The following is a 17,677-nucleotide window of genomic DNA, read 5'->3' on the forward strand; positions in this document are numbered from 1 at the left end:
CTATGAATCAATTGATTTAAAAGGAAAATAAGAGGCTTAATGCCGGTCAGGATTTAAAATAAGAGCTCTGAGTCACGATGTCCTTCTAAATATCAAAATTCATTAAAATCCGATCACCCACTCGTAAGTTATAAATACCTAATTTTTTCCAATTTTTCCTCTCCCTTTAGCCCCCCAGATGGTCAAATCTGGGAAAACGACTTTAGCAAGTCAATTTGTGCAGGTTCCTGACATACCTACCGATTTTCATCGTCCTAGTGCATCCAGAAGCATCTGACTCACCAAATCACTGAACCCCTGCCCCCAACTCCCCCAAAGAGAGCGAATCCAGTACGGTTCCGTCAATCACGTATCAAGGACATTTGCTTATTCTATCCACCAAGCTTCATTCCGATTCCCCCACTCCAAGTGTTTTTCAAGATTTCCCCCTCCAACTCCCCCCAATGTCAAAGATCTGGTCGGGATTTGAAATAACAGCTCTGAGACATGGATTCCTTCTAAATATCAAGTTTCATTACGATCCAATCACCTATTCGTAAGATAAAAATACCCCAGTTTCACCGTTTTCCAAGAATTCCAGTTTCCCCCTCCAACTCCCCCCAATGTCGCAGGATCTGGTCGGATTTTCAAATCAGAGCTTTAAAGCACAAGATCCTTCTAAATATCAAATTTCATTAAGATCTGGTCACCCTTTCGTAAGTTACAAATACTTCAATTTCCCTTTAATTGATCACTTCCATAATTGATCTTTTTCCACAAGATCCTTCTAAATATCAAATTTCATTAAGATCTGGTCGCCCTTTCGTAAGTTACAAATACCTCAATTTTCAAAATTACTCCCCCCCCCAACTCCACCAAAGAGAGCAGATCCGGTCTGGTTATGTCAGTCACGTATATTAGACAGGTTTTTATTCTTCCCATCCAGTTTCATCGTGATCTCACCGCTTTAAGTATTTTCTAAGATTTCCGGCCCCCCCAACTGCCCCCCCCCCCAATTACACTGGATCCGGTTGAGATTTAAAATAAGAGATCTGAGTTACGAGGTCCTTCTAAATATGAAGTTTCATGAAGATCCGATCACTCCTTCGTAAGTTAAAAATACGTCATTTTTTCTAATTTTTCAGAATTACCCCCCCCCCGATAGAGCGGATCCGTTCCAATTATTTAAATCCTGTATCTAAGACTTCTGCTTATTTTTCCCACCGCGTTTCATCCCGATCCCTCCGACCTAAGCGTTTTCCATGATTTTTGGTTCTCCCACCCCAAACTCCCCCCAATGTCACCAGATCCGGTCGGGATTTAAAATAAGAGCTTTGAGACACGATATCCTTCTAAATATCAAATTTCATTGAGATCCGATCACCCGTTCGTAAGTTAAAAATACCTCATTTTTTGTAATTTTTCAGAACCCTCCCCCCAACTACCCCAAAGAGACCGGATCCGTTCCAGTTATGTCAATCATGTATCTAGGACTTGTTCTAATTTTTCCCACCAAGTTTCATCCCGATCCCTCCACTCTAAGTGTTTTCCAAGTTTTAGGTTTCCCCTTACCAACTCCCCCCCAATGTCACCAGATCTGGTCGGGATTTAAAAAAAGAGCTCTGAGACACGATATTCTTCTAAATATCAAATTTCATTGAGATCCGATCACCCGTTCGTAATTTAAAAATGCCTCATTTTTTCTAATTTTTCAGAATTACCCCCCCCCCCCCAAACTATCCCAAAGAGAGCGGATCGGTTCCGGTTATTTCAATCATGTATCTAGGACTTGTGCTTGTTTCCCCCACCAAGTCTCATCCCGATCCCTCCAATCTAAGTGTTTTCCAAGTTTTAGGTTTTTCCCTCCCAACTCCCCCCCCCAATATCACCAGGTCCGGTCGAGATTTAAAATAACAGCTCTGAGACACGATATCCATCCAAACATCAAATTTCATTAAGATCTGATCAACCGTTCGTAAGTTAAAAATACTTCAATTTTTCTATTTTTTCCGAATTAACGGGCCCCCTCTCCCCTCCAGATGGTCAAATCGGGAAAACGACTATTTCTAAGTTAATCTGGTCCGGTACCTGATATGCCTGTCAAATTTCATCGTCCTAGCTTACCTAGAAGTGCCTAAAGTAGCAAAACCGGGACCGACAGACCGACAGAATTTACGATTGCTATATCTCGCTTGGTTAATACCAAGTGCCATAAAAGAGATAATTGCAAGATTATCTATTACTTAAAAGATCCATAATTAGTTATACTATTTATAGTCAGAATGGTTGATAATGCCAGTTAATAAATATCGTACCAGTGGGTTTTATTTAGCAGATTAAGCTCACTTCTTTGCAAAAACTTTATTTTAGCCTAAAATAATACTATAATTAACCACAAATTCAAATCTTTGAAACACTTCAAATTTTTTATTTAAAATGCATAACCTTTAGATCGTATTGAATTTACAACTAATTTTAAGTTTATTATTAGTGCTTATTAAAATTCTCACTTATTTATTGCACATTCATAGCTGAATTACTCCTGCTTCAGTGTAAAGATAGAAATTAATTACAATGGAGTCTTATGGTGAATTCATAGGCCTGCACGTCATGCAATTATTAACACAAATTTATGCATACAACACCTTTGTGTTATTAATAACAAATCAAGCTTTACTTCTTTACATACAATCTTATCTTAACTTTAAGTAATAAATTTATTAATACCATATAAAATATCAACAACACTGGAAATTTACTACTCAAAAATGTGTACTTACTTAACCTTCGCTTCCTCATCGAAAATGTTTTTTAACTGAACCGAATTCAAAATTACACCAACGTAAATAAACTAAGTGATTCAGTTAAGAAGATAGAGTTACACAAAATTTTAAATTGCGTTGAATCAGCCTACATTTGCTTGAAATTTTACTGGATTATATCTTTGAAACCAAATTCATGGTAAATTCTCAAATTTGTAATTGATGGGAAACAATTTTAAGGACCCAAAGACAGAATAAACTAAATTAGATTCAGTTAGTTTCGACTATTTGTATTCACGGTCCAAATCGGTAAAACTGACAAGAATGTGACAGTGTAGTAAAAATTTCTGAATTTTGGAAATGCCAAAATAAAGACTTTAAAAAGTCACCGTTTTCAAATATGAATAAACACAAGAGGTCCTCTGGGAAGCTTAAAAAGTTTTTATTTTGATATTCTTGGTAATTTAAAGTTACAGGTAAGAATATTACACGTGGATAGGGAAAGTATTTACCGTTTCAGTTAAAAGGAAAACAAAAACAATTTGAGATAGAAATTGTGCTGACTTAACACGAAACTGCTTGATGTTCCACAGGCTTAGTTGTATCTGAATTCCAGCTCTTATAACAAACAAATACAAGGTAGAGACAATAGGGAAAATTTCAAGACAGTGGAAATTATTTCTGTAGATATTTCGGCCCTATGTCCAAGGGCCGTCTTCAGCACAATACAAGAATAAGAGAGAAACTATACATATATATAAAAGAACTTACATCAAATTGTGATGATTAAAAACTGAATAATTAAAAACACTTTTTAAAACTTTTTTTAAAAATAGCCCTAGCATCCTTACTTCAACGAAGTTCAACCAGGACTGGCGAAAAGAATGAAATGAGAATATAAGCTCATTCAAACTGAAGAGAATAAAATGATTAGATGCAATTTCTTAAAGCTAATCTTGCTTGTTTAGCAGCCTGTCTCAAAGGCCTTTTCGTAGTTGGTTCAGTACTATTATAAATCGGTTTAGTAAAATATTTTGTTAGATCATTTTTAATTAAATTTGAGTATAAAGAATTTAGTGAGTATTCCCCCAAGTCCCTGTTCAAAGAAATATTATTATTTATTTTGAGATTAATTTCGATTGATTCTCGAACCACCTGTTTTATTCCCAAATCATTACTAATGAGTGAAGAGTTTTCAAAATGTATCATGTGGGACGGATTATTAAATATATGCCAACCTAAAGCAGAATCAAAGGAGTTGTTGGAACTATTTGAAATTAAGGCCTTGTCTATGTCATTTTTATGCTGTTGTAACCGTTTGTCTAGATTCTGATGGGTCCTGCCGACATAGTATTTTCCGCAATCACATGGTATTTGATAGACCCCTCTTTGGCGAGTAACTGGGGTCTTATCTTTACCCGAATTTAAGAAATTGATGATTTTAAAATTATTAGTAAAAACTACGTACAGATTATTTTTTGTGCAAATATTTTTTAATTTTGTTGTGATCTTTGGGATATACGGAAGATAGACAATATTTGAGGGCTTATCAGTAGCCTCCCATTGTGAAGTATCTTCTTCGATTTTACAAGAATGTCTTTTTATTCTACGGTTAATTATTTTATTGACAAAAGGAATGGGGTATCCATTACCAAAAAGAATATCTCTGATAAAGTTTATTTCTGCATTTATATATGAATTGGAGCAAATATTCAGGGAACGATCAATGAGGGAAGTTACAACTGCTCTTTTAACTTGTGGGGGGTGATTTGAATTAAAGTGAAGATATCTATTGTTTTGTGTTGGCTTTCGATATATAGTAAAATCCAGTTGATCAGCATTGCGAATAATTAATACATCTAAAAACGGAAGTTTATTTTCAATTTCAACTTCTAGGGTGAACTGCAAATTTCGGTCATAAGTGTTAAGATGATCTAAGAAGCCCCGAAGCTCAGCTTCCCCATAATTCCAAAGTGAAATTACGTCATCCATGTAACGACCCCAATAGACGTGTTTTAAAAAGTAAGAATTCAATGCCCAATTCTCAAGATTCTCGACGTAAATATTTGCTAATAGCCCGGATAAAGGTGCTCCCATGGGTAACCCATTTTTTTGCTGATAAAAAGAATCGCGAAATTGAAAATACATAGAAAACTTATTACAAATTTTAACAAGAGTCATTAAAACTTCACAATCAATTCCTGTCGCTGAAGTCTCGATCAAGTGGTAATTTTTTTCTATTTTGTTTTTTAATAATTCCTCTGAAATAGTTACATCTATATTTGTATACATTGAAACAATGTCGAAACTACTAACTATTGTGTTTTCTGAAATACTTGTGTTGCTAAGTTTTTTAACCAAATCTGCGGAGTTACGAATATAGGAATTTTGAGAATACAATAAAGGTTTGAAAGCTGTACAAAGCCATTTTCCAATATTGGCAGCGGGGGCTTTAGTACAAGCTACGATAGGTCTTAAGGGAATACCCTGTTTATGTATTTTTGGTAAACCGTAGAGTTTAGGACAGAAACTACCACGGGGAAAAAATTTATTGTATAGTTGTGGGGTGATTTTACCATTTTGTTTTAGCTGCTTTAATTCATTTATAATATTATTAGTGAACTGATCAGTAGGATCATGAGTTATTGTTTGATATGTAATTGTGTCATTTAAATGCGAAAGAATTTTGTTGTCATAGTCTGTCGTATTCATGACAACAAGTGAATTGCTTTTGTCTGCTTTAGTTATTATAATAGAAGGATCTTTTCGGAGATTAGATAGTATTTTAATGTCATGCAAATTTTCCGGTGTGGAATTGGTAGGAGGCTTAAACTTTTTTTGGCTGTTATAGAGGATATTTATAAGACCAGATCTAACTTCATCCGGGTTAGAGACAGAAGGATAGTGTTTATGCAAAGCGGACTCTAGAGAGGAAACTATATCTGCCACAGGAACCTGTTTCGGTAGAAACATGCATCTAATCATTTTATTCTCTTCAGTTTGAATGAGCTTATATTCTCATTTCATTCTTTTCGCCAGTCCTGGTTGAACTTCGTTGAAGTAAGGATGCTAGGGCTATTTTTAAAAAAAGTTTTAAAAAGTGTTTTTAATTATTCAGTTTTTAATCCTCACAATTTGATGTAAGTTCTTTTATATATATGTATAGTTTCTCTCTTATTCTTGTATTGTGCTGAAGACGGCCCTTGGACATAGGGCCGAAATATCTACAGAAATAATTTCCACTGTCTTGAAATTTTCCCTATTGTCTCTACGTTGTATTTGTTTGTTATGGAAAGGCAGTGTGGTCTTCGTCGCTATTTTCCAGCTCTTATAGAGACACAATATTTATAATATGTGAGAATCAATTTTAAAAATGGCCCAAAAATAACATATTTCAAAGATGACATAAATAAAAAACAAAAAAATGGGGTTTTTAAAGGCCAAATAAAAATACTGAAGAAAACACAGAAAGTGAATATTTCGAGAGAACAGCCGCCTCTCTTCTTCAGGGCGAACAAAATAATATGACCAAGGAAAACAACCAAGAACAAGTGCGGAAAGTATAACAGAATCAGTGATAAAAAAAACGCCAAAACATTAAATAAAATTCAATAAAAGACCGAAAATTAAAAATTAAAATCAAATACCCAACAAACAATAAAGTGAGTTATTCGCCAATATCCGCGATTTGCACAAAATCCAAACAAATTTGAACCGTCAACGACGGATGCTGACGAACAACTGAGAAATAAAAAAAAAATTCATTCACTCAAACAAACGAAGCAGCAATTGAATAAATTGGAGAACTAGGTCACTTGATTTCTGATCTTAACCATTGCATTTCTTGCAGATACCCTTTGAGACCTAAGGGGTTGATGTTGTATTTGATTATGTGATTGGGGAAGTGATTCAACTTTTATTTCAGGGATTACTAAATTATCGGCTTCTCTTTTGAGAAAATCGAGATACGACTCATTTATTCTGAAATTACCTGAATCTCTGTTCAAAACTAGACCTAAATGTTAGTATTTATAAATTTCAACAGCTTCTCTGTAGTGCTGGACAAAACCTTTGTCATGCAAAAGTAGGGTAGCTTGGTTAAATAAAACAATATTGTCTGGATTTTTATATTATTATATTATTATCTATATTATTGTATTATTATCTGGATTATTATTATATGTGTTCTGAGAGGGCGGAGTCGAAATTTTCTATTTTTCCTGCTTTTTAAGGGTGTTATTAATTGAGCTAGTGTGCTGAGTTAATCCGTTTTGTTCGTGCTGAAAAAGAGAGGCGGTTGTTCTCTCGAAATATTCGCTATCTGTGTTTTCTTCAATATTTTCATTTGGCTTTTAAAAACCTCATTTTTGATTGTTTTCTTTCTTTATGTTATGGTAGGCCAATGTGGTTTAAGAAATTACCTTCCTGTTGTAAAGATGCATGACAATTTGGTCCTTTTTTAATTTTTCCCTGGTCTTCGGACTTCTTTTGAAATCAGGGGGGACAGGAGAACAAGTGCAAAATAACCACTTCTCTATGCAGGTCAGAGCATTACACCAATCAGTAGCTATGTTAAATTGTGATTTTGCATCAATTTTTTTTCATTTTACAGATTTAACATTCAAATACGTAATGTTTTGTTCTCTTTTTCTGATTTATTTGATATATATGTATATTTATTGACATACATTTATTTGAAAAAAATTATTTATTTATTTTCTTTTATCTATTAAGACTTAAAGAAAAACTTTATAATTGACGCTCTCAGTTTTTTTTTATTTCGAAGATTCCTTTTTATAATCCTTTGAGTTCACTTACTTTGAAACCATCAGGTCCAGGATAAATACTCTGGCCTTGAAAACCTTGCTCGCCACGTATTCCCTTGCTTCCTCTTCTTCCTCTTCTGCCTGTTCTACCAGGCCGACCCGGCATTCCTTAAAGAAAATAAATTAAACGCATCCAAATAATCATATCTTATTAGCAACCAATGCACTATCCCAACGAGAAAAATTTCATTTATTTAAAAAACCTTGAAAGTTGAAAGAGACATGTAAAAAGAAAAACTAGAACTAATTGACATTGATAGGGTGTTGACTAGAGCAAGGGCCTTGATTCCAAAAGGAAACATTCAGTCAGCTAGAAGATTGTTGGGGTATCTATTTCAAAAATTACTATCCAAAGCCCCAAAGGATCGAATTTATATTTCGCAGATAACATGTCATAAAAAACCCGAAACTGAAAAACTGGTATAGTGCCAAAATGAAACTGAAAAATCAGAATCAGAATAAATAATCCTTTGTTTGTCATAATTAAACTGTGAATTATTAACTGAAAAGATAGGTCCAACTAATTAAAACAAAATAATACGTATAAAAGCAACAGAAGGAAAAGCAACGTTCCTCGGTCTTTCTCTGGCTAACCAAAAGTATACATATCAGGCAATTTTTTGACATTTCTAGCTGTAAGTACAGAGGGTCTTATGGCAACAGTAGTCTAAACTCTAAATACCACAATTTTGGCAATGATCCATAGAAAGATTTGACACACAATGGTCATACTACACATAAAAAAAAACATTAAAATTAAAAATACTAATTACTCGGTTAAGTATCACAAAATTTGCACAATCTCAGGGAAATAATTAGAAACACTCCAAAAGAAGAAGATTTTGATGAAAGTTACAGTAGGAAATTTATCATGTTCAGGAGCCTAGATCAAGGATTTAAACTTAATATCTAAAACTATATGACGTTTAGTTTCTTTTTAGCACTGGTCCAGCACTCTTGATTTGTTTCTTAAAGAGAAAAAAGCCTTTACCCACCTAATTCTGCCACAAAATATGTAGTTTTCCTAGTCAATTTTTATTGTAAAAAAAAACAATAATTAGCTCGTTCCGCATTTTCAATATTTGTTTTCCCTCAAGAATCTTCACATTTAATCGAATGTTACATCTAACGGATTTAGAGCGGATTGTAAGTCAATTTAGACCTCTTATATGTATTAAGAGGATCATTGGAGAGTAGCCTAGAGATTTAGACTTTTTTCCCACAAGACCACAATATTGGCCTGCACAGAACCAACATTCTAACAAAAAACATTTTTTAGATAAGTAATGGCTCTTGAGTCGTCAAAAAGCTGAATTTTAACGCTCTCAGAAATAAAGAGCAAATGCTGCCAATCGCAGTAAAAGCGGTGTGAATCTCGGACAAAAAAATTACTTTTGAGTACATATATTTAAAATGTAAAAATATGTTTTTTTTTCCCACCCAAAAAATAACCCTCGTTTATAACGGCAGACATGCAACTATGCACCACTGAACATGATTTGACCAAGCCTCGGGTGAAGCTTTAAAACAAATATCAACGTGAACCGCTTATTTTGTATGTACTTCATATATCTTTAGGGACGAATGCTCAACCGCGCAACATTATTGTTTCTGAAACTAGAAAACCAAAAAATAGTACTTCGTTACTTTTTTCAAAAGAAAGTAATAAACAGTATTAAACATTGAAAAGCAATAGAAATCATACTTTATATGAAAGCTCCTCACTCACTGCAGCTCCTACCGTCAGGGGTACACATTCATGAAAATGCAAGGGGGAGAGAAATTTTTTCAGTTTTTATTGAACAATGACACAAAACGATATTTTTCGAAAAACGGGGGCATTTTTTCAAAATAGGAGATGACAGTCACACCTAAGGGAACTAGCTGAATACTGCCTTCCCCCTTTTGGAGCTCCCTGTCTACCGTTTGTACCTATGTTTGACATTTGTGCCAAACGCTTCAAAAGCGAATGTTCTTGCACAAGATTATAAATAAAACAAAAAACCCAAATGAAAGCAAATAGCAATATTAAAACTTATATCGAACAGAAACTACTCTGTTTATGAGGGTGATTGTCCTCTTCTCAAACGAAGTTGAGACACTCAAGTATTATAATGATTTAAAAACACTTCTTATTTCAGTTCAACAGTCCTTGTGTTTGAACAGTAGCTCCTAAAGCGTTAGAACAAAAAGTCCAGTCTTAGCATAATGAGTACAGGGTTGGGTGGAGGAATGCCCCTCTCATACTAAATATTATATGGTGCAAATAAAGAATCTACTAGAATAATAGATTTTGCTGCTGCTTATTGTAATCAAAGTATCGTTTTATGGAGTCCAGGCTTCTATTGACAAGGATCATCCTTTATTTACAGTTTGTTGCTACTAGCTTTTTGTTCTTGGGCTCTTTTTCATTTTAAAGAGGCTACTATTCCACCCTTCAAGCCTCCTTTTATCATACAAGTTTGATATTCGTGTAGCAATCTTTTGCAAATGCTAATAAAAAAAAATACAACCCTTCAAATATTCATTATGAAGGGAGGGGGGTTTGAAGTACAAAGGATTAATAGCAGGGTCATGCTATTTACCATTTTCATTGCGAACTCAATGCAATAAACGTTTCTATAGAGGTCTTATTATAGAGGTGCTCCCAAAGAATGTTGGCAGGAAGGGGAATGTTAGAGGTGCTTCCCATGAATGCTGGCAGGAATGGGGATGTCTCTCAGGAAACAAGAGGATATTAAAAAGGAACATTCACCTTGATTATTCTGAAAATGAACTTGGCTCAAGTTAAGAATAAGCCCTTATTTGTTTAATATAGGACACTAATTTAGTAAAACTGAAATGACAAAAATATAATTTTAATTTGATACACAAAAATTCTAGGATATGGTGTTTAAGTTGTATAGAAAAAATTTACGAAGACTTACCTATTCCAATATCTCCTTTCCTTCCTCTTCGTCCGGTTGGACCTCCTATTCCAGATTGTCCTTTCTTTCCCTGAGGACCCAGAAATCCTGGATTCCCTACTTCACCGATATAACCTATTGGACCTCTACAGCCCTTCTCACCTTTTACTCCTTCGTAACCTCCTAAGAAAATAAAATGTGTCTTAACAGTAGGAATTTCCAGAATGACAGGCTAATGGTTTTTTTGCCGAATATATTTTTTCAATGGGTTTAATATTTTCGGGTTTACCATTCACATCATTTGACACACAAAAGAGTTACGCAATTGTCTTTAAAATATATTGAAACGTATAAATGAAACTTAAAAAATCATCATTGAATTGCTCAAAAGCCCCATAATAATAGCATTAATTCAAAGTCCCATAACAATATTTATAAAAAGAATAATTATAATATTAAGTTTTGCTAAACACCGAATAAGGCTACACAAAACAATATTCTAAGACACACATCACAATATCTTACCATAAAAAAGTATCATATCTCCACTCCCCCCACCCAAAAAACAACAACATAGGGGAGAAAAAACACACACAAACTTGAATTACTCTGCTTTTTCTTATCGCTTCACTAAAATATATGTAAAACCTAAAATTGCCCTGTTTATAGTTGTCTTCCAAGAGCTCCAGGATTTTCCCTTGAAAAACAAAATTACCTATTAATTGAGAAGGACCTCCTTAGTGCTTGGTTCCAAACCTGGATTTCCAGGTCATCCATCTACTCCTATGTTGAGACATAAGCGAGTCATTCTTATCTAGTAGTTCCCAACTAATATTAATTCCGGTTTTGAAAACAAACCCATATACTGACTTTCTTACTTATTGATAAAGATAAGTCAGACTACAATAGACCCCCACAAAGGTATAAAAAAAAATAATAAAACAAGAGATCATCATTGCTATCATTATCTTTATTCTTAATGGACTCATAAAACAGAGTCGAGTCTCAGACCACAAAGACCCATTGCCTCCAAAGCCCAAAATTAATGGTATTCTTCTAAGAGTGGTGTTTCAGATAAGGCTTGCCTATATCTCTTTTTCCCTTTGGTAGAAGAGTCTTCCTGGATGGTGTCAAGGTTATACCATTGTATCATGGTTTGCTCCAATCCTAGAAATTTCCCCCGTTAGCTTCAGACCGGTTTTATTAGGCAGCATTCGTCGACAAAAAAATAGGAGTAAGAGCCGTCAAACACTCACGGGTCATCAGAAGCAAGTAGTGTTAGATCCCCGAAAGTTGTACCAGCAAAATGGCTTCTTTCTCCTACCTTGGACTATTCCCAAGGTATTGCTTCTTACTCCATGGTGAGTTCTTAATGTGTTCAGGGGTCACCCTCACCCTTTACATGATTCTGATATTTTTTAGAATTAGTCTATTTAATCTAGGCAACATATTCCATAAAGTACCCTTCCTTACGGTCAGACTCCTGGGACAACAGCAAGCGGTTAGAAGGTGACGGATTTAATTTGTAGTTGGCCCTTAATTGTACCCTGTGCTCTCAGGGATAGCACTAGAAGGTGTCATGATTACCTCCTGTATCAGGTTTGTAAAATTAAAGAGAGAAAAAAGAGTAAAAATTTAAATAAGGCAGTGGAACAAAAGAAAGCAACAGAAACAAAACTTAAAATAATACAAATCTAGATATTTTGACTCCAAGTCCAAGAATCATCCGGTTAGGTATGAACATGCCCTACATCCAGGTCCAATTAAACATGAGCATGAAAAAACACGAATCTGTTCACGATAAAGTAGCTTCATATATGCACAAAGGCTAATTTAATAATATAACTACCTTAATAATATATCTATTAAACTACCAACAGAGTTCCAAAAGAAACTTGAACAAAGATTTGGCAACCGAAAATAAGAGGCAAAACTATAGAGTTGGCTATAGCACAGAGCCATAAGGTTTTAACGTCTTGATATGTATTTATTATTTTTTCCCAGGGACACTTTATATTGAAGGAGTTATTGCATAAACTTCGGGGAGTGCTCATCCGCTTATAATCGACATTCTGGTGTCCTTTTTGAGTTAAAAGTGATCAGAGGGCAGCTAACCCCCTAATGACTTGTTTTTTGTTAGTATTTACAATTTTGTTAGCATATAGTGATATAGTTAGCATATAAAATAAGAATAAATGAAAGTACATTAATCATAATTGAAAATATCACAAAAAAAACATTAGTAACCATGCCCAGAGGTTATAGTCTATAAGGCAGTAATACACAACATTGTAAAAAATAATTGAATTTAAACAAGGACAAAAGAAGAAGAGGAGAATGAAAGGAGCTTGACTTACTTGGCATCAGATGACGAAACAAAATTAAAAAATTTAAACAAATATACTGCCAGCCATCCCAAAAATACATAAAAATTAACGACTTAGTCGACTGAAAACAAAGTACACAATTCATAAGCTTAAAAACAGTATAATTTCAAACAATTATTGGAATCCCGCAAGACCATCATACGATCTTAACTCATTTGACAAGTATTCGCCAATTAGAGACCTTACTAAAATAAGTCCAATTCAGCCAGAGTTGATCCAGCAGTGGGTACCTTGAGAAATCTCGGGAAGGTAAACAGGAAGGTTTCGCAAAAGCACGGGATCGCTGAAGGCTGATCAAATGGAGATTGGCACCACCAACAGGAATTGTAAAGTCCAACGTCGTATAATTTACGTTTTTCTTAATTATAACCACAAGTGTGTGCATAAAATTAGAATTTTGAGTTCCGTAATCGAGATAAGATAAGGTCCACATATGAAAAGGATACAAGCTAATGCTGCGTGACACTGCCACAGAACATCAAAACTAACTAAATGTATTTGGCTAATTTTGAAAATATAGCTTATGCACGCTAAAACTTAGTCACATTTCCAAAAAAAACTTGGAATTGTTATCGTTTCCCTTATCAATTACGGTAAGGCCAACATTCTATTTCTCTCTTGTTTCCATTCTAATGATCCTAATCCTAATAGCAAGTGATTGCCATATAAGCTCTTTACTAATATCTTTGAGATTATATGGCATCTCTGCACATCCAATCACGAACTTTTGCTTAGTTTTGGATACTGGAAACCTTTGTATAATGATACCTGAGTCAGCTTGAAGGTGCCACTCTTAGATTGTTCAAAAAACATTACATTTTTTTTGGCTTCTTGGAAGTTTTTTTTTATTCTCTTTTTTGCGAAGGATTCATGGGGGTCTATTTAATCCATTTAGTTTATTTGACATATTTATTTTCCTTATTCGACCATTTCTTCTCTGTTTTTTTCTCATCTCTTTCTAAATAATTTTTTTCTGAGAAGTAACTCGTATGTTATCCCCGTTTTTTACAGGCCAAATAGCCTTGGGGGGAATAGTAGAGCACATTATTGAGCGGGTATGTCATCATGCATCAATGTTAACTTTTATTGCATTATTTTTTTAGAATCCTTCCGAAGCCACCTGTGTGAAGACAAAAATGTATAAAAACCGATTTACCTACTCCAAGAAGGCAGTGGAAATAAGTAAAAGGAGAACAGTTACTAAAATGTGCAAAAATTGGCAACTGGAGGAGTAGGTTTTTTAAGAGGCCACTAGCTTAATATAGTTCTCGGGTCATACAATCGAAAAATGTTTAAGTAACACTGTTTAAAAATGATACTATTCTGCTAAGTTTCTGACATTAGGAGTAGCTGGAACAGAAGGATCTTAGAGAGATCTATTACTCCCTCTCTCCTCTGTTAACAAAGATGGACATTTCTTGTGTGGTTCAATATTAGAAAGGTGTATCAAACCAAACTTTCTTATTGGAAGTTTTAAAAGAAAAGGGTAGGGATGGGGCAAAAGAGCACCATAGAGTGCCCCCTAATTATGCCAGTTTAAAATCACTGACATTTAAATAATATTTATATATTTTTTCCATTTTCCTATTCTGCCCGTTGAATTTCCTATTCTGAAGTAAAAATCATTAGTAATGAAGATTTTTTTTAAATATATGATTCAACATTAAAACAACAATACACCAAGTTTTCTTTTTTGAAGTTGGCTAGGAAGGGGTAGGGTATGAGGGGAGTATTTAGTGCTCCTAATTATGCCTGTTCAAAATCACTGACGTTTTCAATTTGAATATGGCGCAAAACGCATACTTTCTGATAAGATTTTGGAATCCTAAGGGTCGGAGCATGAGAGAAAAATAAGATCCACTTTCGTTATAGAACCATATTGTAAAAAAAAAAAATGATATTGATTCTAAAAAGGTGCAGTATAGGGTCTACCTACTTTTTGTTCTGTGCTTCAAATTGGCAGGAGATAAGAGTGGCCTATGCTTTATGTTGGTTTGAACTCACACTCAATGTCATGCCAGAATGCAAAATGTAAGAGGGGACTGAAATTTCTGAACATTTTTTTGCGGCAACCCTTGCTTTATTAAAATTTTTCTAAAACGTCCGTTGAAGGCCAAACAACTAAAGAAAAATTATTGCTTGAGAATCAATCAAGCGCTTGTCCTCATAGAACAGTTCTCTTTCAATTTCAATATCAATGACAATTTTCAAAAATAATATATCTAAAAGAGAGCTTATACGTACTTTGTCCGAATTCTCCCGTTGGCCCTTTATCTCCAACGCTACCTAGAATACCTCTTATTCCTCTCTGGCCTTGCTTTCCCGGCATCCCATAATCACCAATGTCTCCATGTTGTCCCTAAGGATTAAGAAATGTAATTTTCTTTCTCAAAACCAGTATGTAGCACTTAGTGGAGAAGATTTTTTTCTTTTCGGATATTCTTTTTTCAAACACTTTTGTCCGAACAACAGTGATTGGGGAATCTGTCGAAGATCTTATAGAGATAACTAATGTAGCTTTGGAGAATTTATCTCAGTTCACAAAGCATAGTTTTCTTGCAGTGAATACTGAGAAGACTAATTATATGATACTTAGTCGTATTGGTAAAGTTGTAAATAACTGTCATAGTATTCTTTTACAAGGTGTTTCCATTAGTCAGGTTTTTCAATGTAGATATCTAGGATTTTATTTTGATGTAAATTTTAGTTGGATTCATCATTGCAAAGTTTTATCTTCAAAATTGGCTCGCGGAGTTGGTATTTTAAGAAGATTTCATAATTTTTTTCCTCTGAAAGCAATTTATTATTCAATTGTCCATCCTTATTTAGTGTATGGTTGTTCATTGTATGCAAGCAATTTTTCTAGTCATGTAAAAAGGGTCCAGATTATGCAGAATAAGGCAATTAGAAGTTTGGGTGAGTATCTTGCGCGTGGTAGTACTAGAGATAGTTTTAGAGATTTAGATATTTTGAATATTGATTTTATTAAATCTCAACAGATTTTAATTTTTGTATACCAGGCTTTAAATGGATTGTCTCCTCAATATTTTAGAAGTTTTTATCGATATAATTCAAATTATCACGATTATTCTACTAGGAGCTCTGATCAGCTGACTAGTGAAATCAGGCATACAACGCGATCTGGGTTTATGATTAAAAATGTAGGTGTTGTTATTTGGAACTCAATTCCAGAGAGTGTTAGGTGTTCTGAAAATCTTATGTTATTTAAAGTAAGAATAAAAAAATTATTTTTTGAATAAATTATAAATTATATTGTTTAAATTTTTATCCCTTTTTTTCTTTTTTTATGACGAGAGATGGCTGTTTAGAGATTGTATAGTGTTTCGTCTTTTTTTTTTCTTTTTTTTTTTTTTTTTCGTATTTCTTTGATTTTGAATGAATAGTTATCATTTATTTGTTGTAGTTTTGCTGCTGAACAGGGACATTTTAGGTCCCTAAATTGAGCAGTATATTATTGATTGTAAGTGCAATTTTAGTAATTTTTATTTGATGAAATAAACGCATACCTACCTAAAAATACCTACCTTCAGGTCAAAGACAAAATTTATTGGAATTTGTATCAAAACAGACCTTTTTTAAGTTATACTGCTCTGCAAAATTTGCAGCTTCCAATAACTTCAACTCTGAGTAAGTCCAAATAAGGTTTTCTAATGCAACTTTTAAGTAATTCAACTGAAAAATGATATCGTAGTTTCCTTATGTTAAAATTTTCTTTGTTATGATGGTTTAAACTTTTTTGTAGGATCTTTGATATTTTAGATTGAGAAACAAGAAACATAACTTTAAATAGTCATACAAAACTGAATAAATTATCCAGGCTGCCTTACTTGCACTATCAAACCATCCTCGAAAGTAACTATTTGATAGGCCCCTTCAAACTTTTATTATGCTACTCCTTTATCCAATTATGTTATAGTTGGTTTGATAAGAATAATGTCGAATTTCTCAATTGCCACAAGAACAAATAGTTTGTTTGTGGGTGTCTCCTACGAAGCAACCTGCATGTCCTTTGTGCTCACCTTTAAGATATATACTTTGACACAGCTACTTTTTATTAGCCACAACTAAGATTGGCAAAAACCCTCAACCGTGGTAATTATCAAATATTAGCCGTTCAAACTATTTTCCTGTCAAATCATCCTTTGATTAACAACCAAACATCTATAGTCAGTTGTTTAAAATCCGTTCAAAATAAGATTTTACTAATTCCGAGATTTAGCTAGCGCTAATTTGAATTATTCAAATTCTTCATAGGATTTTCTGAATACATGACATTTCTTTTTAATTCTGATTGGCTGAGATTTGTGATAGCCAATTTCTGGTATTTGTAAAATTCCTTTATAAACGGAATTTCAGGCACGTACTGGGTATGAGAGGTTTTCAGTTTTTGCCCTCAGCCAGAATATTGAGTTTTTTTTCCAGTAAATTGTCAAATTTTGATATAATTTACCGTTTTTCGAATTTGTTCAAATTCTTCTAGGTTGTCTTGATTGCGGTCCAAGAAAAAATTGTTTTAAGATACAGTTCAGAGAATGAACATACTAGAAAACATGCCCTAAAAGTCAAATTAGTCTTAGCTGTATATGCGGGAAGTCACTATTATTGTATATTCGGGAAGACACTATAGGAAGCTATTCCGCCAAGCTTCTGCTTATTCATAAAATGTTTGATTTTGAAAGGAAATCTACATTTTAGCAGGAAAGCAGACGAACATCCCTTTCAAATTGTGTTTCAATCTACTTTTCATTAGGATATTAGTTAAATATTATTACTATTGATCGGAGTCAAAATGAACG

At 33.9% G+C, this 17,677-nt stretch overlaps 1 protein-coding gene across 3 annotated transcripts in view; it reads right to left on the minus strand.

Moving 5' to 3' along the window:
- Nucleotides 1-17,677, minus strand: part of LOC136027008 (collagen alpha-1(IV) chain-like) — a 200,179-nt gene that overhangs the window by 75,688 nt on the left and 106,814 nt on the right. For all 3 annotated transcript variants that reach the window (XM_065703901.1, XM_065703902.1, XM_065703900.1), the window contains exons 17-19: nucleotides 15,105-15,219; nucleotides 10,495-10,656; nucleotides 7,560-7,675 (exon numbers count right to left, since the gene is read on the minus strand). In XM_065703901.1, the coding sequence (XP_065559973.1) occupies nucleotides 7,560-7,675; nucleotides 10,495-10,656; nucleotides 15,105-15,219 (393 nt within the window). The remainder of the gene's footprint in view (nucleotides 1-7,559; nucleotides 7,676-10,494; nucleotides 10,657-15,104; nucleotides 15,220-17,677) is intronic.

Source organism: Artemia franciscana, chromosome 5, assembly GCF_032884065.1.
Source record: "Artemia franciscana chromosome 5, ASM3288406v1, whole genome shotgun sequence".
NCBI lineage: Eukaryota > Metazoa > Arthropoda > Branchiopoda > Anostraca > Artemiidae > Artemia > Artemia franciscana.